This window comes from Typopeltis vanoorti, chromosome 18 (genome assembly GCF_054136105.1).
Source record: "Typopeltis vanoorti isolate ZY-2024b chromosome 18, IOZ_Tvanoo_1.0, whole genome shotgun sequence".
In the NCBI taxonomy this organism is placed as follows: domain Eukaryota; kingdom Metazoa; phylum Arthropoda; class Arachnida; order Uropygi; family Thelyphonidae; genus Typopeltis; species Typopeltis vanoorti.
In genome coordinates, this window is record NC_143566.1 from 13,410,609 (window position 1) to 13,434,078 (window position 23,470).

The 23,470-nt window shown below is 35.6% G+C and overlaps 1 protein-coding gene across 6 annotated transcripts in view; it reads right to left on the bottom strand.

Moving 5' to 3' along the window:
* LOC150096498 (guanylate cyclase 32E-like) overlaps positions 1-23,470 on the bottom strand; it is a 644,496-nt gene that overhangs the window by 90,365 nt on the left and 530,661 nt on the right. For 5 of the 6 annotated variants that reach the window (XM_090407815.1, XM_090407814.1, XM_090407817.1 and 2 more), the window contains 4 exons: positions 20,353-20,653; positions 11,278-11,427; positions 5,300-5,478; positions 3,106-3,241 (listed from right to left, as the gene is read on the bottom strand). In XM_090407815.1, coding sequence (XP_090263941.1) covers positions 3,106-3,241; positions 5,300-5,478; positions 11,278-11,427; positions 20,353-20,653 — 766 coding nt within the window. The remainder of the gene's footprint in view (positions 1-3,105; positions 3,242-5,299; positions 5,479-11,277; positions 11,428-20,352; positions 20,654-23,470) is intronic. The other variant, XM_090407818.1, reaches the window with a different exon arrangement.

The following is a 23,470-nucleotide window of genomic DNA, read 5'->3' on the forward strand; positions in this document are numbered from 1 at the left end:
ATATATAACGACAAATTTCATCAGACACTATCCTATAATACTCATTCAAAAGTTCATGGACCTCTATCATATCACCCCTCTTTCTCCTGTTAACCAGAGTCTGCAACCCACATACTCGCAATCTGTCCTCATAATCTAAATCCCATAATCCGGATATAATCTTTGTAACTCTTCTTTGCATCCTTGCCACAGCTTCTTTATCCCTTGAAACTCGGGAGACCAAATCTGCGCCCAGTAATCCAGGTGTGGTCTTATCAAAGCCACATAAAGAGGCAAAATGACTTCCTTATCCTTACATGTCAAGGTTCGCTTCAACATAGCAATTATAATTATCCTCTGAATATATCTTCCTTAATTATCCTCTGAGTATATATATTCATCTATAATTTTAAAATGTAAAAAATGCATAAAAATGCAAAAGAAACGCAAAAAACATTTGATAGATTTGATAGAAAAACATATTTTATAGTTATATGAAATATATCTTTAGCTGCCTCTGCACAAATCCGGACAACTGCTTAGTTTTAGCTTACTATTTTAATCCTTTTCCTTTCCTATTCTAAAAATTCATATCCAACTTTTTTTGCAGTTTCATTTCACGTAAGTTCATGTAGTTGGCCATCTATTCTGCATTTCAAAATGTCTCGTGTACCATTTGCGCACCACTCATGTCCTTTTATTGTTTTTTCACAGAGGGACAGCATGCGGAATGTCATCTTGCTCCTATTCGTAATATTTTGTTGTAGTATGTATTAATTCTATCCGTCGTGCAATCTCACACTCCATTAGTGTATTTAGAATGCGAAGATGAAACGCGGCATCCCATGACTTCCGTGTTTTTCTTCCTTTCTGTTGAACAATGATGACGACGCACATTTGTTTAACTTCTCCCGTAATGTGTTCCGGACAGACAAATTGCAGTCACTCCAATCAATACGCAGCCGTTGATGCTGAAAGACACAGCCAGGTTCCACGTGCTTCCGAAAGACAGAGGTGAAGAAGGATATTAAATGTCACTGCCTACTCTGGCGGTTCGCACATGCCCCTCGGGAACGAGCATGTGATCAGTGACCTCCGTCCTCATTAACAGGTATTTACCTTTCTAACCATTTCTTTAGTTAATGGCAACAACTTCTAGAGCAGCATTAAATGTGTTACGATGTATCTATCACAGGCTATTTCCAAAGTTTTTAGCATGAGAAATGTATCGGAGAATAATTTGTAATGCACTGATGTTGTTTGATATGCAGACGTTATTAATATTTGATTACAGCGCAGATGTTTGATTAGAAGTGAAAAGTCATGTTAAATATTCGACAGATAGTAAATTTATGCCAACAACTAAAAGTGTACAATTCCTGGGATTTATTAGTGTCATCATTTGTTCTTTATTTCTTATATTTTTATTTCCACCCTCAGTTTTGTTTCATCGGTATTTCAATTTATTTCTTGTTTGATTTTTTTCATTAAGTTTTGACCTTTTGAAAAACAAATATGCATCCTTTCTTTGTTCTTTTCTGTTCTGTTCGGTTTAAATCTACATGCCACACTGCTGGAGAGGACTTTCGCAATGTCAAATGTCTGTAGAGAAATTATACTGTAGAGCGAAGCTTTCAGCCAGTAGTGAATTAAAAACGAAGCTTGTGGCTCCAATCATTGTAAGTATTTTCGTACATTTGTATTCACATGTTTCGTAGATCGAGTAGGACTTTGAAATCAATTGAATAGGTGCTAAAATGGATGACCTCGGATTTTGATTAAAATAACAACTGAATCGAACTCGTGCACAGAAAACAAATTACAAATAACAGTGTCAGCTACGCTTTCGAATATGACGTCTTCGTTACCAGTAACGTAGAAATATAATATCCAAATTTCTATGCGAAAAATGCCCTTCCTATTCTGGTTGAAATGCGATAACTCAGCTTCAGTTGAAAATCCCTTTGTAACAATCTTTCGAGTTCTAGACCGGATTAGAACCCAGCTATTTCCAGCCAAAGGGCATCGTCAGTATCGACTGGCCTAAGGAGGTTCTATAAAGTCAGTGTATCTTCAAATATACATTTGCATGCATTAGTTCCAGCAACGCCTGGCAATCAAATTGAATTTTTCTCTTTATAAAATGGCTACCAAAGCTATCATAATAATTTATTCTAAATGCTCGAGAGAGAGAGAGAGAATTTATCTGTGATTAATCAACAAAGAAATGATCATTTATTTTATAACATAAAACACTTCTAATTTCGGAGTGCATTGATGTGCTAAGCTGAAAAAAAGAATGTCTTCTACGCTATCTTTTCTTTTTTTGTTTTTATGTATAATGGGGGGGGAGCACTTTTTCTTTGAGACAAAAATGAACATTTCCTTTAAATTCATTCTGCAAATTTGAAATTATCAGATGTTCCTCCCCTTTCGGAAAGAAACGTGACATCAACTTTGCACACCATCCACACTGTTTTGACATCCGCAATAAGCAGATGGCGAAGACAGTGAGGAAACGATGCACTGAATCTCGATGGTTGTTCATGAGCGTGTAGGAGGTCGCGCATTGTGTCTTGGAGCAATGCTGCCGCTGAATGTATGGACAAACTCTTCGAACTCGTTCAGTTTCTGGAGGGTTCCAATTCCGTCGTAAAGCCTTAGAGTTAATCGCGATACCGGAAAGCATGAATTCTTAATTCTATACCACATTACACTGATCATGTTCCTAATAACAGTGATAAGCAGACCGTCGACAGACATCGAACAGTACTGATGTTCACAAAACGTTATTTCGCAAGCGAATATGAATTAGTGGAATATTTTTGCAATCAAACTCAATCTGTGCCTGTGTTTTATCTTAATGCCATTTCTGCTCAAGCTTCTGCTTCCTGCAGCTTCATTTTAGCTGTTTTAACTGAATGATCGTTAGTGGCGTGGTGCTGAAAAAGTTACAGATAAATAATGCGTATTGCTTTACTTGCTTACTTAGTATTCCTCGATTTTTCAAAGATGTTCTTCAGCCGCGAAGCTGACAGTAACAGAACGCCTCCTGCATATGTTGGGTGTGTGTGTCAGACTGCGCCTTTTATCTTACTACAGAGAGAGAGAGAGAAAGAGACTTACTATTGTAAGTGGAATTGCGGATGTGGTCAAATATCTTAATCCCATCTCGTTCCGATCCATTATTGGCGAGCACTTTTGTCACAGCTTTGGCATAGATCATCACAGCATCGTAGACCAATCCAGCGTAAACTGGAACCTGCAGAAAATAAACAGAACGTAACAATCACAACATTCTCAGAAACTCCGTTAGGAAAAACACAAAATTTATTTACTGCTGATGGATTTTGATGAATTCTCTGTCGTGTTCTGGAACTATTATCTTGATAACGATTGCCATCCAGGCAACTAATAAAAAATGTTTAAAAAGTTATCCATTACGACTGAGTTATCGCATGTTTTTATAGCTAACATGTGAATCATGAGTTAGAAATACTGTTCACGTGTTTTGTTATTAATTGTTAATCAAAAAATTGCCTAATTTCAAACTTTTATTTAATTGAGCGACTGTTAACCATATTAAATGCTTTGATTACTTATTAAATGTTTTTTTAAAGTCAGTTTAATTAAATTAATCTGTACGAATGCCGCTAGACGGTATTCGGGAACAAGAACCTCTAGAATACCAAATTAGAAAGAATTACAAACTCATGCTGTCTTAGTAATAATATTTATTAGCAACAAATTACTGCCCACCCCTCGGAGACATTACTTCTTAAAAGCAATTTCGATGTACTGCGTATAATTTTCTCATAACATTTAAATTCCCAATCGACGGTGTGGTTAGAGATCGAGAAGTGATGAGCTAATCCTGAAGTGTCTGGATAACCGCTCCATGCCTTATATGGAAGAAGATTTTCGTGCAGAACCTTCAAAGAAGCCGCGGTTGTACTCCGTTCGGGAGACAATCTCAACAGAAATCAAGGAATGATTCTGAAAGACATCTGGAAAAGCCTAATAAGTTCGCTCAGCTTACCAGAATTTCATTTCTCCAAAACCACCTATCCAACGCGCTCAATAAACAATGACTGAGACTCCATGCTTTTGATGTCACGCGTCGGTTTTAATTTTAATTTATTTGATTGTGTTAGTCCATTCTTCTTTTTTACTAGCAAACGTTATTGTGTACCGTCATACTTGTCCTGAAGAAGCCAGACAGAATAGCTGGTGAAACTTGTTGACAATTTGTGGATATTTTTTATTAACATATGGTCAACGAATAAACCAAAGAAAAAAACTCAAGTGACCAAATACAAAACAATAATGAACAAACACAAACGTTATATCTACGCACTGTTTTTTGTACAGATAATCCCTGGTTTCAAAAACATTACCGGCAACATTCAATCATGTACTAGATCAAGTTGTAAATATGGTAAATTATATCAAGTCAAGATCTTTAAACACACGCCTTGAAAAAAAAAAAAAAAACTTTGCATGTCTATGGAAGCCAAGTTCGAATATTTGCTTTTGCACACTGAAATAAGATGGTTATTCAGAGGTAAAGTACTGCTCCGAATTTCAGAACTTAAGAATGAATTATTCGCCTTTTTTCAAAATGAAGGCACAGATGCTAAATTGTCTTCGAAATGGTGTGCTAAAATGGCATATTTAACCGATATTTTTAATTACTTAAATAGCGTTAACACAAGTATCCAAGGGAAAATGAAAATATTTTGATATCCACTGACAAATTGTCAGCTTTTCAGAAAAAAAAATACAGTAGATATGTTTCCTTCGCTCCATAATAAAAATGTCGAGGGAATTATTTCCGTTTCAAGTTACTTTCCTTCCTTAAATACACACAGTTGTGACTGGATAAGAAATCCATTTGGGACAGTTAATACATCGAGTTGTGAATTTTCGTTACAAGAAGAACAATTCGTTACCATGTCAACAGATCGTACTATTTATTGTTAGTTTTATGCCCCTAATTCTTTTGGCATTGCCCAAGTTTTTCTTATAATCGAAAGTGTTCCATGACTTCGAAAAGGTTAAGAACCACCACTACTTTTTGTAATCACAATTTTGTGTAATTTTCATATTTTTATGCTTCGTGATTTATGTAATGTAGTCAAAGAAATACAATTATTATTATTATTAACTATTATATCCAAAACCTTTTGGGTGAAAAAATTTCAAAAATATAGGCAAACAGTCTAAACGATATTCTTGGTTATGTATTAACTAAGAAATAATACTTTCCAAAAGCACAAAAAAATCAGTGTCTGCGAGTCTAAATCAAAACGTTACTTACCGCTGTTTTGATGAGTGGATGGTACCGCACTTTGAAGGGATCCATGGTGGAGTAGTTTCTTACCATCTCCTGAAATTCGGTATAATTTGGATTACTTGGATCACTCGGAGTGAGCATTAGCACGGATCTGAATGGCGTGATATCCTTTGGGTTCTTATCCTCCTCAAAAGCTTCAAAGACTGAAACAGCAACAAAAGATTTTATCAAAGACACAACAATACGCGGCACTGATTATTTTGGACAACAAAAATACTAGTAAACCTTATATTTTACGTTTCTTGACGTCAATACCTCGTTTTATAGCAAGATCAAAACTGAATAAAGCTAATCATAAGCTCATGAATATCACTGAAATATAATAACGTGACACAAGTAAAGAATAAACAAATCCTATTCACCATACACTTCTGCGTATGTCACTTTTCTTTATAAATGTGGAGAAAAACACTTTCAGAATACTCGAAAAACTTGCTAATGTACATTAAAACAATGATTGAACTTGCCATCGGTTAGCGAAAATCATGGGGAGAAGGATGGACACAAGTATATTAAAAGGGAAAAAATGCTAAATTCTGCGTTGTATGAATTCAGAAGTGGGTGTGCATACCTAGAGCAGCACTACACGTAGCTTCTAAAATGATTCCAGCAGCAATTTCTGATCTTGTCGGCCGACTGAAGTTCAGACATGGAGAACTTTAAATAGTAAGCTTCCAAAATTCAAGCATTTTATCTTAATACGTATCGGTGTGTGTGTTAGAGAGAGAGATAGGGTGATCGATGTACACAATATTAAACGCGACATGAAGGATTTCCTCCTCCTCAATTAAGTGTTCGGCTATATTAGCCAACATTTATTTCACTCTATTCATAAAAGAAAGCGCCTCCGTATGGCGTTTGCAAAATATTCACGGATAAAATAAAGACAGGTTACTGGAGCTACGTAACTCCCATCGCGTCTCTCCTTTTCAATTCTTGTTCGTCCTTGCCAAGTTTTCATCCTTGTTAATCTTGATTATTTTTATAGGCGTAAACTGTGCTGAGAACATTATTAAAGTTTTCCTATTAAATCCCCTCAAGATATTGCGGAGATTGTTGAGCTTTTGCCGGCATGTTGCTGAGGTCTAAATTCAAATCCTGTAAGGCAACAAAAATGCTTTTCTTGGAATTTTCTGGAGAGAGAGAGAAAGAAAGAAAGAAAGAGCAGTGCTAACAGAAATCCTAGAGAAAATCTCAGATTTTTATCCAGTAAAACAAGCACAGGGATCAGACCTGTACTGATTTTGAGATCACTACAAAGACAAATGACAGCTTACTCTTAATTTAACCCACCCACGGAAAACAATATAATGGCTGATGTTACCAAACGAGCATCTATCAGATGCATAACTTAATTTCAAAGTAACGTGACAACAGGATAAAACTATCCTTGTATTATAGTGAATTCTGCCTGAGGTCCCAACTGCTTTTGACAAAAAAAAAAAAAAAAAAAAAATCCAGACTTCTTAAAAGAAAAATAGAAATACAGAAGAAGAAATAACTGATGATGCATACGAACCGCTAATTAATGCTATTTCTAATTATAAGATAATTATCAGCTTTTAAGAAAATTAGTAAATTTGAATACATAATGAATACTTATGCACTACAGCTCATTAATATCGAGGTGGTACGTACTAAACTCAAGAGGAAATTCCTTCGTTTTCAAGAAGCCGGAATGCAGACAATCTAGATTTAAGAAATGGATTGAATTAAGAATTTACACCAAGCAATTTACGATACGAATTTAGATCAGTCCATTAATGCAGGGGTCTCAAACTCAAACGCAGCAAAGGGCCAGTCAATCAGATGTAAACCAGATGCGAGCCGTATTCAATAATATTCCGTGAACCAAAACATCAACTAAAAAAAAAAAGGAAAGGCTCTAACAAAGGCCTTTTTGTTGCCGGGCCTTTACGACTTACGTAATCAGTTGCACTGCCATTTAAATTTTAAATTTATAACCATTTTTATTTTTAAATTTTAAAAATGTAACAAGTTTAGAAAATATAAATTCAATTACATTTTATTCATACTTTAAGAAAATTATTTAAATATATAATTTTAACTTAGAAAAATAAAGATTTTTATATTTATTATAAAGATTTTCTATCATCAAATAACATTTTTTACTTTTGTTTTTCTTTACTTTTGTTTAAATAAGTTTTGCTTTTGTTTAAAGCTGTCGTAAAACATTTAGAAGTTTGATTTTTTTGCTGTTTTAATTCCCGCAGGCTGTTAGAAACATTGATTTTTCAGAAAAGAAATCATTAAGGTCGCTGGCCGGATACGAAGAATTCGTGGGTCGTATCCGGCCCGCGGGCCGCCATTTTGCGAACGCTGCATTAATTAATGCATGTGTACACAAACATTTGCTACTTGGTTGGCAACATGGATAAAGTTTCGCTTTCCAACAGACTACAGCCCCGAATCCCACGGTGTCATGGATGGTCTTTAGGCGGAACACATATTCCATTACCTGGTACGAAACCTCCGCCTTACTTACTTGATGCATAAAGTGACTTGGAAAAAGTGGTCTCCTGGATCATCTGCCAGATATTAATGTGTTATGGGTTTACAGCCTTAAGTGGATGGGATTCACATATAAAAGCGGCCAATGTCTTGTTTAGCTGGGATGAAAATGTTATTTTCTAAAAGAACAATTCCACTACCTCAGGCTAACCAGTATCAATTGTAAAGCCTAAAAATTGTTCCTTGTTTTATTCATGAGATTCGGTCACAAATATTTCCATAAAAAGATGTTGTTGGCTTCTCAACTGACTGGTTCACTGAAGATTCTTAGTTTCAATGAAAGAATATCAAAAGCATTCTGAGTGGTTAAATTTGCAAGAAACTGGTTGAGATAGGAAATTTTTACATTAGAGAAGATCTGTAAAAATATAGATTCGATTTAAGACATATCGCTGAAGCCATGGTAGAAAGAAGTTGAAGTATTTCCGTTGTTTAAAAGAAGAATTATTTCTTTATTCGAAAGTAGATTTTTCTTTTGATTTTTGATTTTAAAAATTGATAATTTTGGGAGCGATACGAAATGTAAAGAGAGGAATGCAAACTCCCTTCTCCTGAAAAGTGCATGTAGATTAAATACCATGCTTCAGCCAATCATAGCCACAGCAAACTCCTTCATCTATATAGCAGTACTTGGTCTCAGACCAGATAAATTTAACAGCTTACACCGGATCCCGAACTCTTCTGGATGGCTATGTTTGATCTGATGTACTATTTGGTGGTTAATGCTTTGTGCTCGACGAGGAATCGAACGTTACCTAGATGGTTGTCACATTCCTGAAGGAGGACAGATTATGAATAGAGTGAGCAAAAAATCTGGAACCCGATTCTGTAATTGGGACTTTGTTTTAGCCACTTCTAGTAAGCAAAGTGTCAAACGGTCAATGAATATTTAATGAAAAAAATTTAATTCATATGTTTTTGTGTATGGTGGCCGATGAATATCTTTCAAGGGAAGATTTAGTTGGCATTTCCTTCAACTAAGAGGCGTGAGATAATCGATTTCTCCTGTTATCTTCGTGGAAACAATTCATAACAGAGAGAAGCCATCATTTACGATTTGCAGCAAGATGCTGCTGCACACTACGCAATATTTCTCCACCTTAAGAGCAAACATACGCATATGCAAATGGATATAAATGAATCATGAGGACTATGATTATTGGCCTATTACGATTGCTTTTAAGAAAAGGAGGCTGCTCGTTGTCAGTGGAATGCAATATTTTTTTTTCTCTTCTCCCCAGATTTAAATCTTTATATTAACTGACTCGATACTAACTTGAAGAAAGTTAAACTTTGTTTCTTGCAACTATTGAAAATGTCATTGCTCTCCATAACAACTCCCCCCCCTCCCTCTCCTTTCTTCTCCCATCCTGGTTTTAAACACAGTTAAGAACGAACGCATATTTTCTAAATTCATTTCTCTCGAGTCATTTTAATTTCATTCCTCTTTAAAGCAATGTTATATTGCACTAGTCAAGAACAGAAATGAAATGCACCAAATGTTGTATAATAATGCAATAACTTGATGGGCCAAGGGTAAATTAAGAGAACCCTTCTCTAAATATTTAAAAGGCTCATGCTTTTACAAGTTTTTAATAAAGCAAGTTGACAAATGATATTTTTGATTCGTAAAGAGGAATCCATTAGAGTATTTGTAGTTTTCTTTGCTAGTGGGAATACTTAGTTGATTTTTTTTGTTATTGTATTCCCGTTTATTCCATGTCTTAAACTCTTACTGAATGAGCAACTCGGCATTTTGTTCTAATAGCAATCCGTTCTGAAGAAAGTAAGCCCATCAGGCTCTCGCTAAGCGAACTGCCGATTACCAGCGTTCTTTATTGCAATGGCAATTATTTAATGAATCTGTTGCCTCACTAATGCAGTTCGACATTATAATGCAAAACCCACGCACCAAGAATTTTTCGCGCAATGGAAAAATAACATTTAGGTAATGTATCAGGATTAATGTTCAGAAGTGCATTCTAAATGCATCTAGGCTCGCATTTAGTATTTTCCTAAGAGAAAAGATGACCATAAACTTCACCACATTGCAATAATTTCTGAATTTATTGTCTCTCTTCGTAATGGTCTGCTTGTGGCTAAATAATTCTAGAAACTTCTTCTATAAAGGCCTATTTCTGTGGTTACTAGTTCGCATGTTTCCACTTTAATATCGACTCCATTACTCTGCGAATTACGGTATAATGCGTGACTGTTTGAACTAGAAAAATGCTTAGTTATTCGATATTGACATGAAATAAAGAAGCCTTCTTTCCGATCTATCAAATATAAATAAACGCAGTTCTATGAACGTCTGCTTCCATTCCAAAGAGAATTGCTTTTCCTGAATACTGCTTAGAATTGATGTCAATCTTTTCATATCCTCAGATTTGGATATCTGCGATAAAGATTTTCCTCCTTCTTTACTTGAATTTGAGCTAATATCGAAAGCTGAACTAGCTGAAAAGGTCACACTGGCGGACCCTTTCAGCTAGTTCCGTTTCCGAGGTGATTGATTCGTGCAAAAGTAGTGATTTATTTTGTGAGTTATTCAGGACAGTTGTGAGCATCTGTGAGTCAAATATAACGTACAAAGTTTAATACTGGTGACGAAATAATCTGTCACTGGAGGCATGAATTAAAAAAATGGAAAATGTTTTGTTCTTTCTTCAACTTCTTTTCTCTCCAATATACACACACAAGCGCATATCTTTAGGCCCATACAACTGCGAAAGGGAATATGAAAGAGACAGCTTTGCAGAATGTTTCTGAAAACTGAGAGATTATTTTGAAGTGTCAACATCGAAAAAACATTCTTAAATTTTGGAACAGCTTGACTGCATGCGTAATTAATCTTCTTCGCTTTAAACTAAAACCTACACTGCAATCGAGCCACCTGTGTTGGATGTTTAAGCATATTTAAAGGCAACTAAGAGCAAAAAAACATACAGTCAACATATCTGTTTTGTAGAATGAAACAATCCAAAGGAAAGAACTGTTTATGATCTTCACTCTAGACGACCAGCTAATTGCGATGCCCCCAAAAGCTCAATGGATAGCGACGATGCCATTTGCTCAGAAATACCGTTTGGATCTCGTATAGGACAAGCGTAATATCTATAATGGATTAACACACATAATGTAGAATTATATGCAATTCCATGTAACCCAACACAACCAGATCACTTTAGGCACGTGTCAATATAACTTGGAAGCATCAGAGAAAATTAGGAGAGTAAGCACAGATCACTTACGTCTGTGTTTGCCTAATATCCACTTTGCAAATTGGATATTAGGCATCTGTAAATTATAGCTGTTAAGATTTAATTATTCCAATTCCTTTTTCCATATTTAAAGATAGTTAATACACTATTTGAAAAATTGTTTAACTACAGTTTTACATATCTTACCTTTTACTTGCTTTTGGGAGTATTTAGGATCGTAAGCGTCCTCATCCTGTACGGAAATAATGACGTACTTTCCTTTGTCCAGAAAACCCCTTCTGTGCATTATGCGAGCAAAGTCTACGGTTGCGTATGTTTCTGCCAATATCACATACACTGGAAAGAACAAAACATATTTGTGCACATCGAAATAAAAATGCTTTGCAGTCATTTGTACTAACATAAATCCAACACTAATTGCAACAAAATGTATACCAAAATTTGTTACATGGTAACAATGTAACAAATTTTGCATGGAAGTGTTTTTCGCCCCTCACGAATATCTCTGCCACTTTCCATATTCAGGGGATACCAACTCATAAACAATAATCATGGTAAAATAATGCAAAATTACTTAAGATCTATCGATGTTATTATAGATACTACAGATCATGGATAATTATGGACAGACAGAATTAATCAAATATCAGATGAGAATCATCTCATAAAGTTTTTTTCTGAATCAAAAACATTCTAAAAATTAATAGATTATGCAAACATGGCTGCCAAATATGCATCATCTCTCTCTCTCTCTCTCTCTCTCTCTCTCTCTCTGTGGGTGGGTGCGCAATAAACAACTTTTTAATCCTTAAAATTTTAAACCTCCCCTATATCCAAAATAATTATTAAGCGTTTAACACATTTTAAACACAAAATCTAAAGTCTTTTCAGACATTTCAAAACTAATGAATATGCTTCGTAATAAAACTTCACAAATTTAAGTCTTCGTTTACTTTTTTAATGTGTTTATAGTTTTTCGTACTTATTTTATGGATTTTTCTTCAGTTTAAATAATAAATCACTTTATTTGGATTTTGTTGTCTCATTTTTTACTTCTGATGTCTTGTTTTATTCTGATCTTTTACTGCCTTTTACAATCCTTTCATGGTTTTATGACAACCCTGAAATTTCGCAAACCATTTAATGATTTTCATTAATTTGTTTGCGAAGATGTGAGTAGTGAAATTTACCCCTCTTTTTTGTTTCCATATTTTTTGATATCTATGCTTCTGTATGTAGTAATTTCAGTTCTAGAATACTCTGTATCTATTAATTATTTCGACATTTTTGAATTTGATATTTATCTGTAGACGTAACACAAATGATCTTCTTTTTCCGTGCATCGTATTTGAATTTTTTATTTCTTATTATTTTATTTTACAATAACTTATTATTATTTTACCGCTGCAATTTTGTGATTAAGTTTTATATTATACTTGACAATAAATTATATGGTTTTAATCATTTACCGAAGTGTAAGCACAGTTTGCACGTAAAACATCTTCATAACTAATCTACTTGCATACAGAGGCTGTTTACTTAACATCAATAGTCTCACCATCCCATAATGCAAACAACACTTCCTTTAGGACGAGTATACTGCCATTTATTACCGGAAGGATATCACCAAGACAGTTTTCGACCTTGCTGAGTCTCATCAGTATACCCAGAAAGATACTAAAATTAAATAAACATATAAGTTATATTTTCCATATGCAAATTTGAAAATGGTGCATCGCCATATTATTGAAATACTCTGGATCAGTTTTTCGCTTGGTCACTACAGCAATACACCACTCTGAAAGAAAGTGTGTTTTGCATTATGGGATAGTAAGGCAATTAATGTGAAGTCAATAGCTTCTGTATACAAAGTAGCCCAGTAGTGAAATGACCTCATGGGCACACTACTTGGATAATGGGTGAAACCAAGAATATAATTTATTGGCGTCTTTAATTTATATCCAATTGAAAAGAAAGTTTCTACCGATTAATACATTTTATCAGTTACTGTACCAGAAGATAAGAAGCCTTCTTTTTCCTTTTTGTGATAAATGCTTATCCGATTTTTAAAGTGCATTCATGAGGGAAACTTCCAAGTGCTCCTAGCGTTTTTCAACATTCTGTGATATAGTTTCTGGCATATAATACTTATTTAAAATTTATAAAGTACTCTAATACTAAGAGCATTTAAGAGCGATATGCCCATGGCTGTGTTTCTTTCTTCGACACGTTCTTTTATTTATCATTATATTGATACATTCTTTCTACTACGTAACTTTGTTCTGTAATATTAGCCATTATAAATAAACGTTACAAAGTCACTAAACACAGTATAACAATGGCTGTTCTTAGGGACGAACTTTTCAAAAAATAAATAAAATCGTTACGGGTTATCGAGTAAGAAGGAAATGAAAGGGATTTGGAATTGGTTTTTATCCTACACTGCCAATCTGAATAATGAAATTAATTTTCAGCGACTTCTGGAATGCAATAAGCTGCCATCCCATCGCGTATCGGAGATAATTTAAAATTTTTATATCAAAAAAGTAACGGCTACACAATAATTGGAACTTCCGATATTTCAGCAGATGACAAGAGGTGTAACGATGCTTTAGCTAATAGAAGATTCAAATTATATCGTTACAGGGTACAAAACTGTCGACGTGATTTACTGGAATGACAGAAACGTCAATGGATAATATTAGTTTATAGATTTTCGGATGTGTGGAGGACATCTGAGGCTGTGCGATACTGGATGCAGCAGCGAGAAACCTGCGAATGAGAATTCTGCAAAGCACCATAAGGCAAATATTTGAAAGATTTAGAAATGGCACTGCTTCTGTAACTTAAAGAATTATGTTTTTCTGTGCGACACTTGTAATGGGAAAACGTGCTTCACACAGAGACTAAAGGATTTTTCTATCACTCTTAAGTCACACATACATACACGGTTAAGATGTTTGAAGTATGGTATGTATACAGCATTAATATCTACACGTACTAATGTATCAGGTATTCTTTGTGAAGTGTAAGGCGATAAAAGGAATAAAAAGAACATCTTTTGGGTGGTGTACCTTGAAAGATTGGAAATATATTTCTTAGTAAGTAGGCTAATAGTTATATAATCCGAATGTTCTAGAAAGTACCCATTGTTTGTACCGAATCTGAAAGACTAAGCCTTCTTTTTCTTCCATAAAAATGGAATGTAAATGTTTTCTTTAAAAAAAGGATTTATGAGATGAAATCTAAAAGTCTTTGCCAACATTATTGTTTGATATATGGTATCAGTATAAACATGAATCAGGAATCCTAGGACTATTTTTTGCAACATAAACCTCAAACTCTTTGACGCATTCGTTCCATGACGCAATTCAAAAATTTCAACATATTGAAGCGCTGTAAATGACAGGTTGAATGAAACCTGCATTGTCATTATTAGCTCCTCAGTGAGATTCACTGGGATCCACAGTCTTATCCCCCCCCCCCTCCTGTACTGAAGGAAATGGTTAATGATATTGTTAGCGGTTCCATTGGTGATGTGAGGCTCTTTGATTTTCATGCATCTGCTACGTTGAATAGCAACATCTGTAGCAGCATGATTTCCCAACCTGGTTTGACGTTCTCAGCTAATAATTCTTTACCGCAACATTGATTCATTCTGCTCTCATTAATTTATTGCCTGAAATGATAAATCATCTCTCCTCGTATATGTAGCAGATGGGCTGATAAAAGTCACTTTGTTTAACTTCACTGGGCGATTTTTGTACTCCTACGAGACGAAGAAATCTATCTCTCCACTCTGTATCTCTCCAACAGATGCAAAGAGGAGAGACGCCATGTTTAGGCACACTAGAAGCATATAACATAAGAAACAAGTAGAAAAAAGATTGAGATTTTTTTATTATGTGTAGTTATACGTTATTAATTATGAACAACAACACAACAATTAAATGATAGTTTGAAATTAAAATCTCCAACATTAATAACCCCTCGGATGCAAATAGAGGACTCCTATTTGACAAAACATTCCGCTAAACGATGGATACGACTCATCATTTAGCGAAATCCACTTTATCTGGGATATTATAATATATTTCAATGAAGTCGGCTACGGGCCAGAATGATTTTCACGACATCTAAAGACAAGCAAATACACTTCATAAAATCTAAATACATGTTTACAGAGGCCAAGGTTCTTATGCAAACTTTGTTTAAAATACACAGAGTAAGAATACTTAAAAAAGAAAGATAGCGAAGTTTCTTGCGACTCATCATTCAACATTCTGAGCATGATTTTTATATTAAAAAGAAAGGAAAAACAGGTTCGATTCTAGGCTTTTATTGCACGCAGTATTCAAAGTGATTACTAGTATACCATTATCCATTTCTGTAATTACTGCACAGAAGATGCGACAAACTTTACTAGAAGTTAACGCTTACGAGATGACATGAGATGAGAGTAACGTTCTCTTTCGCTGAGAGTTTCTGCATATCCAGATGTTGGTGCATAATAACCCCATCGCGTTCCCTGGATATCCTCAGAGTCTTAGCAATGTTTTTGGCTGATATTCGTCTATCATCAAGGATCATGGCATGCACTGCATCAATGTTTTCAGGTGTAATCGCTGTGAAAGGTCTTCCTGACCTGGGACATCTGTTATCTCAGGATGCCCAGTTTTAAACTTGACCATGGACTTCGCAACTGTTGGATATGCTGGGGTACAGTCCCCTAAAATCTCATACAAAGTTTGGTGAATTTCAGTTGATATCAAACTAAATCTTTCTATTTAGTTTGATAATTTTATGAGAAGAAATACTTCGTGTCGTTTGAAGGTAGGGTTCTGAGGTAACTGAGAGCTCCGTGTATAGCGTTTCTATATACATTTAGTGCTGAATATCGTATTACTTGTATCACTAACAGCGCACTTTACTGCAGAATAATTTTTTTTGCCATAAAACAACAAACAAACCACGATTGTCACATTATCAACACAATTTGCCTTTGCTTATCACAAATGAAGTTAACTTTTTGAACTTAAATGGAAAAATTAATATGGCAAAACAGTCGGGTTGCCTTCATTCTGTGATATCATTGTCACAAGGTCCGCGCGGTTAGCCTAGTGGATATGCGCTTTGCAACCATATGCCTGGGGAAGGAGTGTCCTAGGTTTGATCCAGTCGCGAGGAGCTTAAGGATCTTCCTCAACCATAGTCAAGTTAGCCGGTCATGGGCGTGGACAGCAGGTTTTTTTTCTCTCCAGTTTATCTGGGGTTTTTCATCCCGCAAGCAGGCAAACCGTCCCTGTGAAGACACACGGATCTACAGCCGGTTTGCCTGCTTGCGGGGGGTTGCCGGCTTGCGGGGGGCGAGTTGAGCCCCCATGAGGGGGCTCAACTCGCCCCAATAGGGACGGGGGAGAAAAAGGAAGGAAACTCCATACGAATAAATAAATAAATTGTCACAAGGAACTCGATGTTAACATCACCGATCTCTGTATATTGTTGCATTCGTCTTGGTTGGAAATTTATTTGGGAATCGAATCGCCCATACAGTATCGTATACTGTATCTTTATAAAGCTTTTCAAGTGGGAGTTAGACGTCTCATACAGAACTGAAAGGATTTGCTATCCAGAAACAGGCAAATCCCCAGAGCACACTCGTGCATACAGGGTACTCACTCATATATACTCCTAGAATTTAATTATTTCGGCTTTAATTCTAACTCAGGGCTACGTATGAGATGTGTAATCGTGATAGGGCGTTCTTTCGAATAGCAGACCATTCTTTAATTTTTATTAGGGGTATAGGTTCATCCCCCTAATCAGTGAGATACCGTTATCATCAATGCTTTTGTTTGAGAAGCACAAAAAGAGACCCTGAACAGAAAAAAAAAGACTATACTTAAAAACACAAAGGAAGACTAACGGTTTCTCGAAGAATGATATTGTTCGTGATAAGATTGATCTGTCAATTCCACGCGTAGGCTTCATCAGCGTTGTAAAGAATCTTCGAAGTCATAAAAGCAGACAGAGAAACCAAGTAGTAACTCTCCGTTTCAATTCTCGGGTCGTTGCTGCTTTTATTTGGAACTTCAGGAAAAGGAATTTTATTGATTTTTTTTTTAGAGAGAAGTTCTAGTATTGCGCTTCTTTGATCCCTTTGTGCGAGTTCACGGAAGTTTTATTTAGATAGGTTTACTCGCTAAACGACATCGTTACAAACCAAATAACGCAATTAATGAAACATGATTCGATATTTTTCATCCAACAATACTCAATAAATCTCAGCGATAGATAAGACACCCAATGATAAAATAAATAAATAAATAAATAAAGCCTTAGAACCGAAAAGATAATTTACAAATGCACGAGAGATTTCTTTAAATTTTATATTTTAATTTTTCGCTTTTTAATAAAACTACAGACGTTCAGCCTTCCTCGAGTTTTCACTCCTGCAAAAGAGATACCGGCGGAGAATATTCCGATTCAAACGCAACAACACTCCTTTCATACCCTCTGACTTTTCATCTTCGTGGACAAGTAGATTTAATGTCGATGTTCAAATAATCTCATCTTGCGTAGGAGCAGCGTTAGAGAAAATGCATTTTTAATAAATACACACAAACACGCCGGAAGTATAATCTTCTTGCTCGCCAATTTCGCTGCAGCTTGGGGACATTCCAGAACAGCAGGACATCGGCACGGTTATTCCGTTAAGCTTCGTCCTGCTCCCTTCAGTTCGCAGAACCAAATCACCTTAGATTTATAAACACTAGGAACCAAGAAATATGTCTGCGAAGAACTCCGAGGAAGTATTTTTACTCAATTAGTAAAATTAGTTTTTAAAAAAACTAAAATTTAAACTGTTCTTGATTGAATGAACCAGGTCGTTCAGTCTGCAGTTTAAAAGCGATCATACAGGTGATTGCTTTTCAAACAACATATGTTGTCATTGCCTTCGGGATGATAGTTGAAGGTGCATGTGATCGTTTGTAGGAAGATGAATTCTTAAACAAACTGACGCGCAAGTATTGGCAATGAAACTGAAAAAAAAAAACTGTTCACAAGTTTTCGACAAAATATCCAACAGTAACATAAGTTAATCATTCAGTTCTATCAATAGCAAGACAATAATGATCGATAGTGAATGTGTCTGTGTACCTTTTTGAATTCAGTTGAACATGTCAAGCTGCATATGCTGTTATCTTTGGTGTGGCCATATTAAAAAAGAAGCTCTCTTCACCTCATTCGTAAAAAAACAAAAAATGAACTCGGGAGTCGCGAAAATTGTGAGCTCAAACTTTTACTGAATTTTAACCAAGAATTCAATACCGTTTAGACTCAGTGTTTCGGAAACAAGTTGGACTAGTTACACGATAGCAGTAGCTAAATTTCGAAGTTTCTTCTTTAAAGTGGCCTGCATCTTTCTCTTGGCATCCTTAGTTTCCTTTTATCAAATTGAACTCTGGTATTTAAGTCAGATTTTGGGAGGTCTGGTGAAATATCGAATTTTACTCTATTTCAAAAGTAGTTACACGCTTTTTCTCATAGTATTTCCATACTAAAAATTTCCCCTTTCAAACTTCATTATTGAGAAGATGCGCTGTTTTAATTTATATTCCACAGGCATTCTTCAAACGTGAACTTGTCAGTCAATGACATCCGATTCCATTATTCAAGAACCGATGATGCACCATTGCAACCGGCATTTAGTACTTGTCTTACTGCACCTCAACAATATTGTCCATGAAACTCTCTAAATTGTAGGTGTGTTCATATATACACAAAAATGTCACTGATATGTCTCGTGTTTTTTTTTTCTTTAGCGAAATCTTTAGAGGTATTGTAATGTTAGGAGGAGAAGTAACGGAAGCTTTCTTAATCGTTGTATTACGTCTTTCTCTTGAATTTATGCCAATCAGGAATTCTATTCACAGTTTACTGTTTTGCATATACAGCAGCGAATTATTGATTTGACGTCTGGCATTCAAGCAACTTGGAAGCGCTCTAATCACATGAAAAAGGTCCGGGTTGGCTCAAATTACACAAAGGACTCAGAAAATGGTTTTGTGCCTTTTAAGCATACCAGCGAGTATATCTGATATTTAGCTTTCGATCAAATGACCTGGATTCGATCCTGGACACTTTGGGTCGTGATGAGAGATTTTCAGTTGAAGGTTCTTTCGCAGGTTTCATTTTAAATCTGCAAATTCTTTCCTCCCAGAAATTAGGCTTTTAACCGAAAAACGGGCTGAATCACGAAAACTATCCTCATAACCTTAGCATCTCACAGATACGTTACCTTTCTTCTGAAAATTCCGAATTTATTATCACAATAATAAAATCAGCCTGAATGATATACACGTGATTTCTGTTTTACCCTCCTCGGTTACAAAGAGACAGATTTCTGTGTGTGTGCGCGAGTAGATACACATCACTTAGTCCGACCACAGAAGCGAGAGCTGTCGTTGGCAGACCGCCAAGAAGAGTCCGTTCATGTTGAAGGGGAGATAGAAATAACGCGATGTACCAATTGGTCACCAACACTCGAAATCACGTGCTTTATACGTAAAATTTTTCAACTGTTATACAAGCAAAATAGTTACCACTTTAAAAACTACAATGATCATTAAAGAAAAGTTAATTTTTCGATTTGTAATAATAAGCATTCATCCCACAATATGGATTGATTATCCTATTATCGGAATGGATTCGTCTTCTTTTGACATGCGCAGAAGTGTCGAAGGGTCTCTTATCTATGGGCGTACTATATTGAAGCTATTCAGAAGCGTTTTATGACAGTTAATTTGATTAGGTGTATATTGACAACTAACTTAGATTTAATTCTATCAGAGGACATGAAACTTTTGTAAATAGCATCCAAGTTACACAATATACAGGCTCACTGTATTAGTACTACAAGACAAAAATCAGTGGTTTGTTTTAAATAAACGAAATTATGTTAAATATGCTAAATGGAACTATAAGGAAGCGTTTCGTCTACGAAATGTAAGGCAAAAATCATGAATGTTTCATTAGTTTCATTTACACAAAAAATATGCTAAAACGTTGTAGAAACACTATCGATCATGTGGACAGTTCTGTTTCCAAGATTTGAATATAAAAATAAATAATTATACTCTTTCTAAGAGAGAGAGAAAATCAGAAATTGAATAATCAATTCCACTCAACATTCGAAGCATTCAAGGTGTAACCACTTGTACAAAAGACACTCGGTCAACATGGAAGACGATAATTTACCTCTGGTCCACTTGTAGCTCTTGTCTACAATGTCGTTCAGTATGTTCATTTGACCTTCCATGTAGTCTCCTGGAATGTAGTATCTGCTTGTTATTGCAATTCCGTGACGTTTAGCCATTTCTTCCAGAGCATTTTCAACTTGTTTGTCGCTACTGTTTTCGGAAACGATCAGTACAATCTTGTTCCAGTTGCAGTTTTTCAGTAGCGACACCACTGATTTGGACACCTTCGAACTCGGGGCGTTGGTCCGAGCAAAAGTGGAATAGATTTTTTTGTTGGACACTCGATGGTCGGAACATTTCTGTGGGAGATGAAAGAGAAATAATTCACTAATAATGCACACTCACACACATTTTAAAATGGTTTAAAATAAAACCTTATATTTCTGTTTGTACAGCGCACCCGTCTTTAACAAAATATTCTTAAATATTCTTATAATGTATATTATAAGGCCATATACTGTATTATATATACATCTATTCAAAGTTTTAAAAGCCTCAAGTTCAATATAAATTAATTACTGCTCCACTAAAGTGAAGAGGTGCATCAAAATAAAACGTTCATACATAATTCATTTCGCCTAAAGCAATGAATAAATATTCATTGTAAACATTCAAATGAAAAATTCAAAAAATAAATTACAACCAATAAATGTTTTCTTGTAAAATAATCTGAATGTTAATTTAATCTTATGTCAGGCACAATCCCAATTTTTTCATGAAGTAATTTTGCCTTTCGCGCCCTAGCAGTTTATCCTTTTTTGCCTTATTTTTTTTCTTTTAAAATTATGTAAGACAATGTTGAGTCCAGTTAATTATTAGGTTGTGTTTTAATATACGCAGTTATGATGAAAGAAGTTGCTATTTTTGGCAGTCACAGGCTGCAGAGTTTTGTATTCACAACACATTTTACTTAAAAGGACTTAAATACTGAACAACCGCATCTTAAAATAAGTTTTATTTCTTGAATCACATTTGTTAAAAATATTTTATACTTTTCTTGCAACGAGTTTCTTGACATCGCAATTTAATGTCTTCCCATACCGTAATAATTTTAAAATAGGTATAGAATGAAGATTTCTATTCGGCAATAAGTATTTTTTTAAATTGTCATTTGGAAAATTCGGAAACAAGTTAAAGGATTGTAAGCGTCATCTGGTGCTGGAATCTGTTTCAAAATTATTCATAAATCCAACAACACTTGTCGAGGATGTACATATTCATACGTATTAAAATGAATGGTCATTTTGTAACGGAGTGTAGGATTAGGTTCATTTTATGGCTACAATAATTCACTATGAGAAATTTGTGCTGCTTTTGGCATTTATCCACTCTCATTCGGCTCTTGGCACACGAGTTGAAAACATGCGCATTCGATACATTCGCTTGTTCACCTCCGTTACACAAACATTATGTTTGGCATCTTCCTTCCATCGCGAGTACTTTGCAAAGTATTTGAATGTCGAACTTTTACAGAAGTCTATTTCATACTTTATTTCGTTCAATAAATACAAAAATCGATGCCAGGTATTTTTAATTCATTTACTAAAATAAAGAGCCAAACGGCTTCACTTCGGCGATGAAAATTTATAAAAATTAAGTGGATATTAAATCCAGTATTATAGAAACTATAAAGATTTCGTATGAAATTTGACCAGAGAGCTTACATTCGCCTATATTTACGAGTTGCCTTAGCCGGACCTTATAGGAGAGATGATCGCTTCCCAAGGTCCATATTTAAAAGGTTTCATTAGCCTGACAGCTGTTTGAAACTGGTTGTTTTTCATCAGAGACACTGTTTAAGTAAAAGTCTCACTCTAAAAATTAGCGATCCCCCAGACCACTCGAAACGAGTGACCGAAAGATCGTCCAACTCAGCTTTGTTTCCACTCAATGACAAGCTCATCCCACCACTGAGCAGAACAGTTCATATTCCAGGATAAAGCACCCACTAATACGGCCCCGAACGGACCACACCGGAAAGCACTTACCCGAGGGACTCAAAACTCTCTCTCAGGCAAACCCCCCAAATTTAAGCCCCCTCACCGGGAGCAAAATTCCGGAAGAAACCTAAGAGAGCAAAACTCTCAGTACTAAGTAATTTGAAACATCCGAGAGGTGTATATTTCGTAAGCAAACTCTCGGTCGGTGCTTAACAGTATTTACTAAAATAAAGAGCCAAAAAATTTATAAAAATTTTATAAAAATTATTCGGCTTTGAAATAATGCTGAATTTAATAGCCTTTTGATTAGTAAATACTTTTACGCATCTACCGAGAGTTCGCTTACGAAAAATACACCGGTGAGGGGGGCATAGATTTAGGGGGGGTTGCCTTGAGAGAGCATTTTGAGTCTCCCGGGGAGAGTGTTTTCCATCGTGGCCGTGAGGTAAGATTAACATCTCCCATTTTAATATCAGGTTTAATACTGCTTTCCTTCATAATGTGATCCATATAGATAATGAACAACAGAGGGGATAATGTGCACCCTTGTTACGCATCTGCTTTTGCCTCAAACCATCTTCCTGTGCCTCCTTCAATTCTAACTTCTGATTTACAACTCAGATAGAAACTATGTATTGCTTGATATAATGCCCCACTGACACCATATAGCTGTAGGATATTGAATAGCTTCTCTCTTGGCATCTTGTCGTATGCCTTTTCCAGATCGACAAAACTTAATACTGATCCTTGTTATATTCCCATAATTTCTCAACTATTTGTCTTCAATTGAAAATCTGATCCTGACAGGCTGCTGCCTGAATTACGCAGTGTAGCCACCGTAAAACTTTTATACCTCCACGTTTTAGCATTTCTGCTCGAACGTCATCTGCTCCAGCTGCCTTTCCACATTTCAGGTTTGTGATAACTTTTTCTGCTTCAAGTATGTATTACTGATGGCATTCCTGTTGAGTGTTTTTCTATCACCATGCTGTCACTGCTTGTTTCGTTTAGCAATCTTTCAAATTTGAACTTTGTCGGTGGATTCTTTTCCCTGGAATATGAGCGGTTCCGCTCAGAGCTAGGGTGAGTCTGTCACTGAGTGAAACCAGCGCTGATTTGGAAGATCTTTCGGTCACTCGTTTCGAGTGGTCTGGGGGATCGCCTAATTTTTAGAGT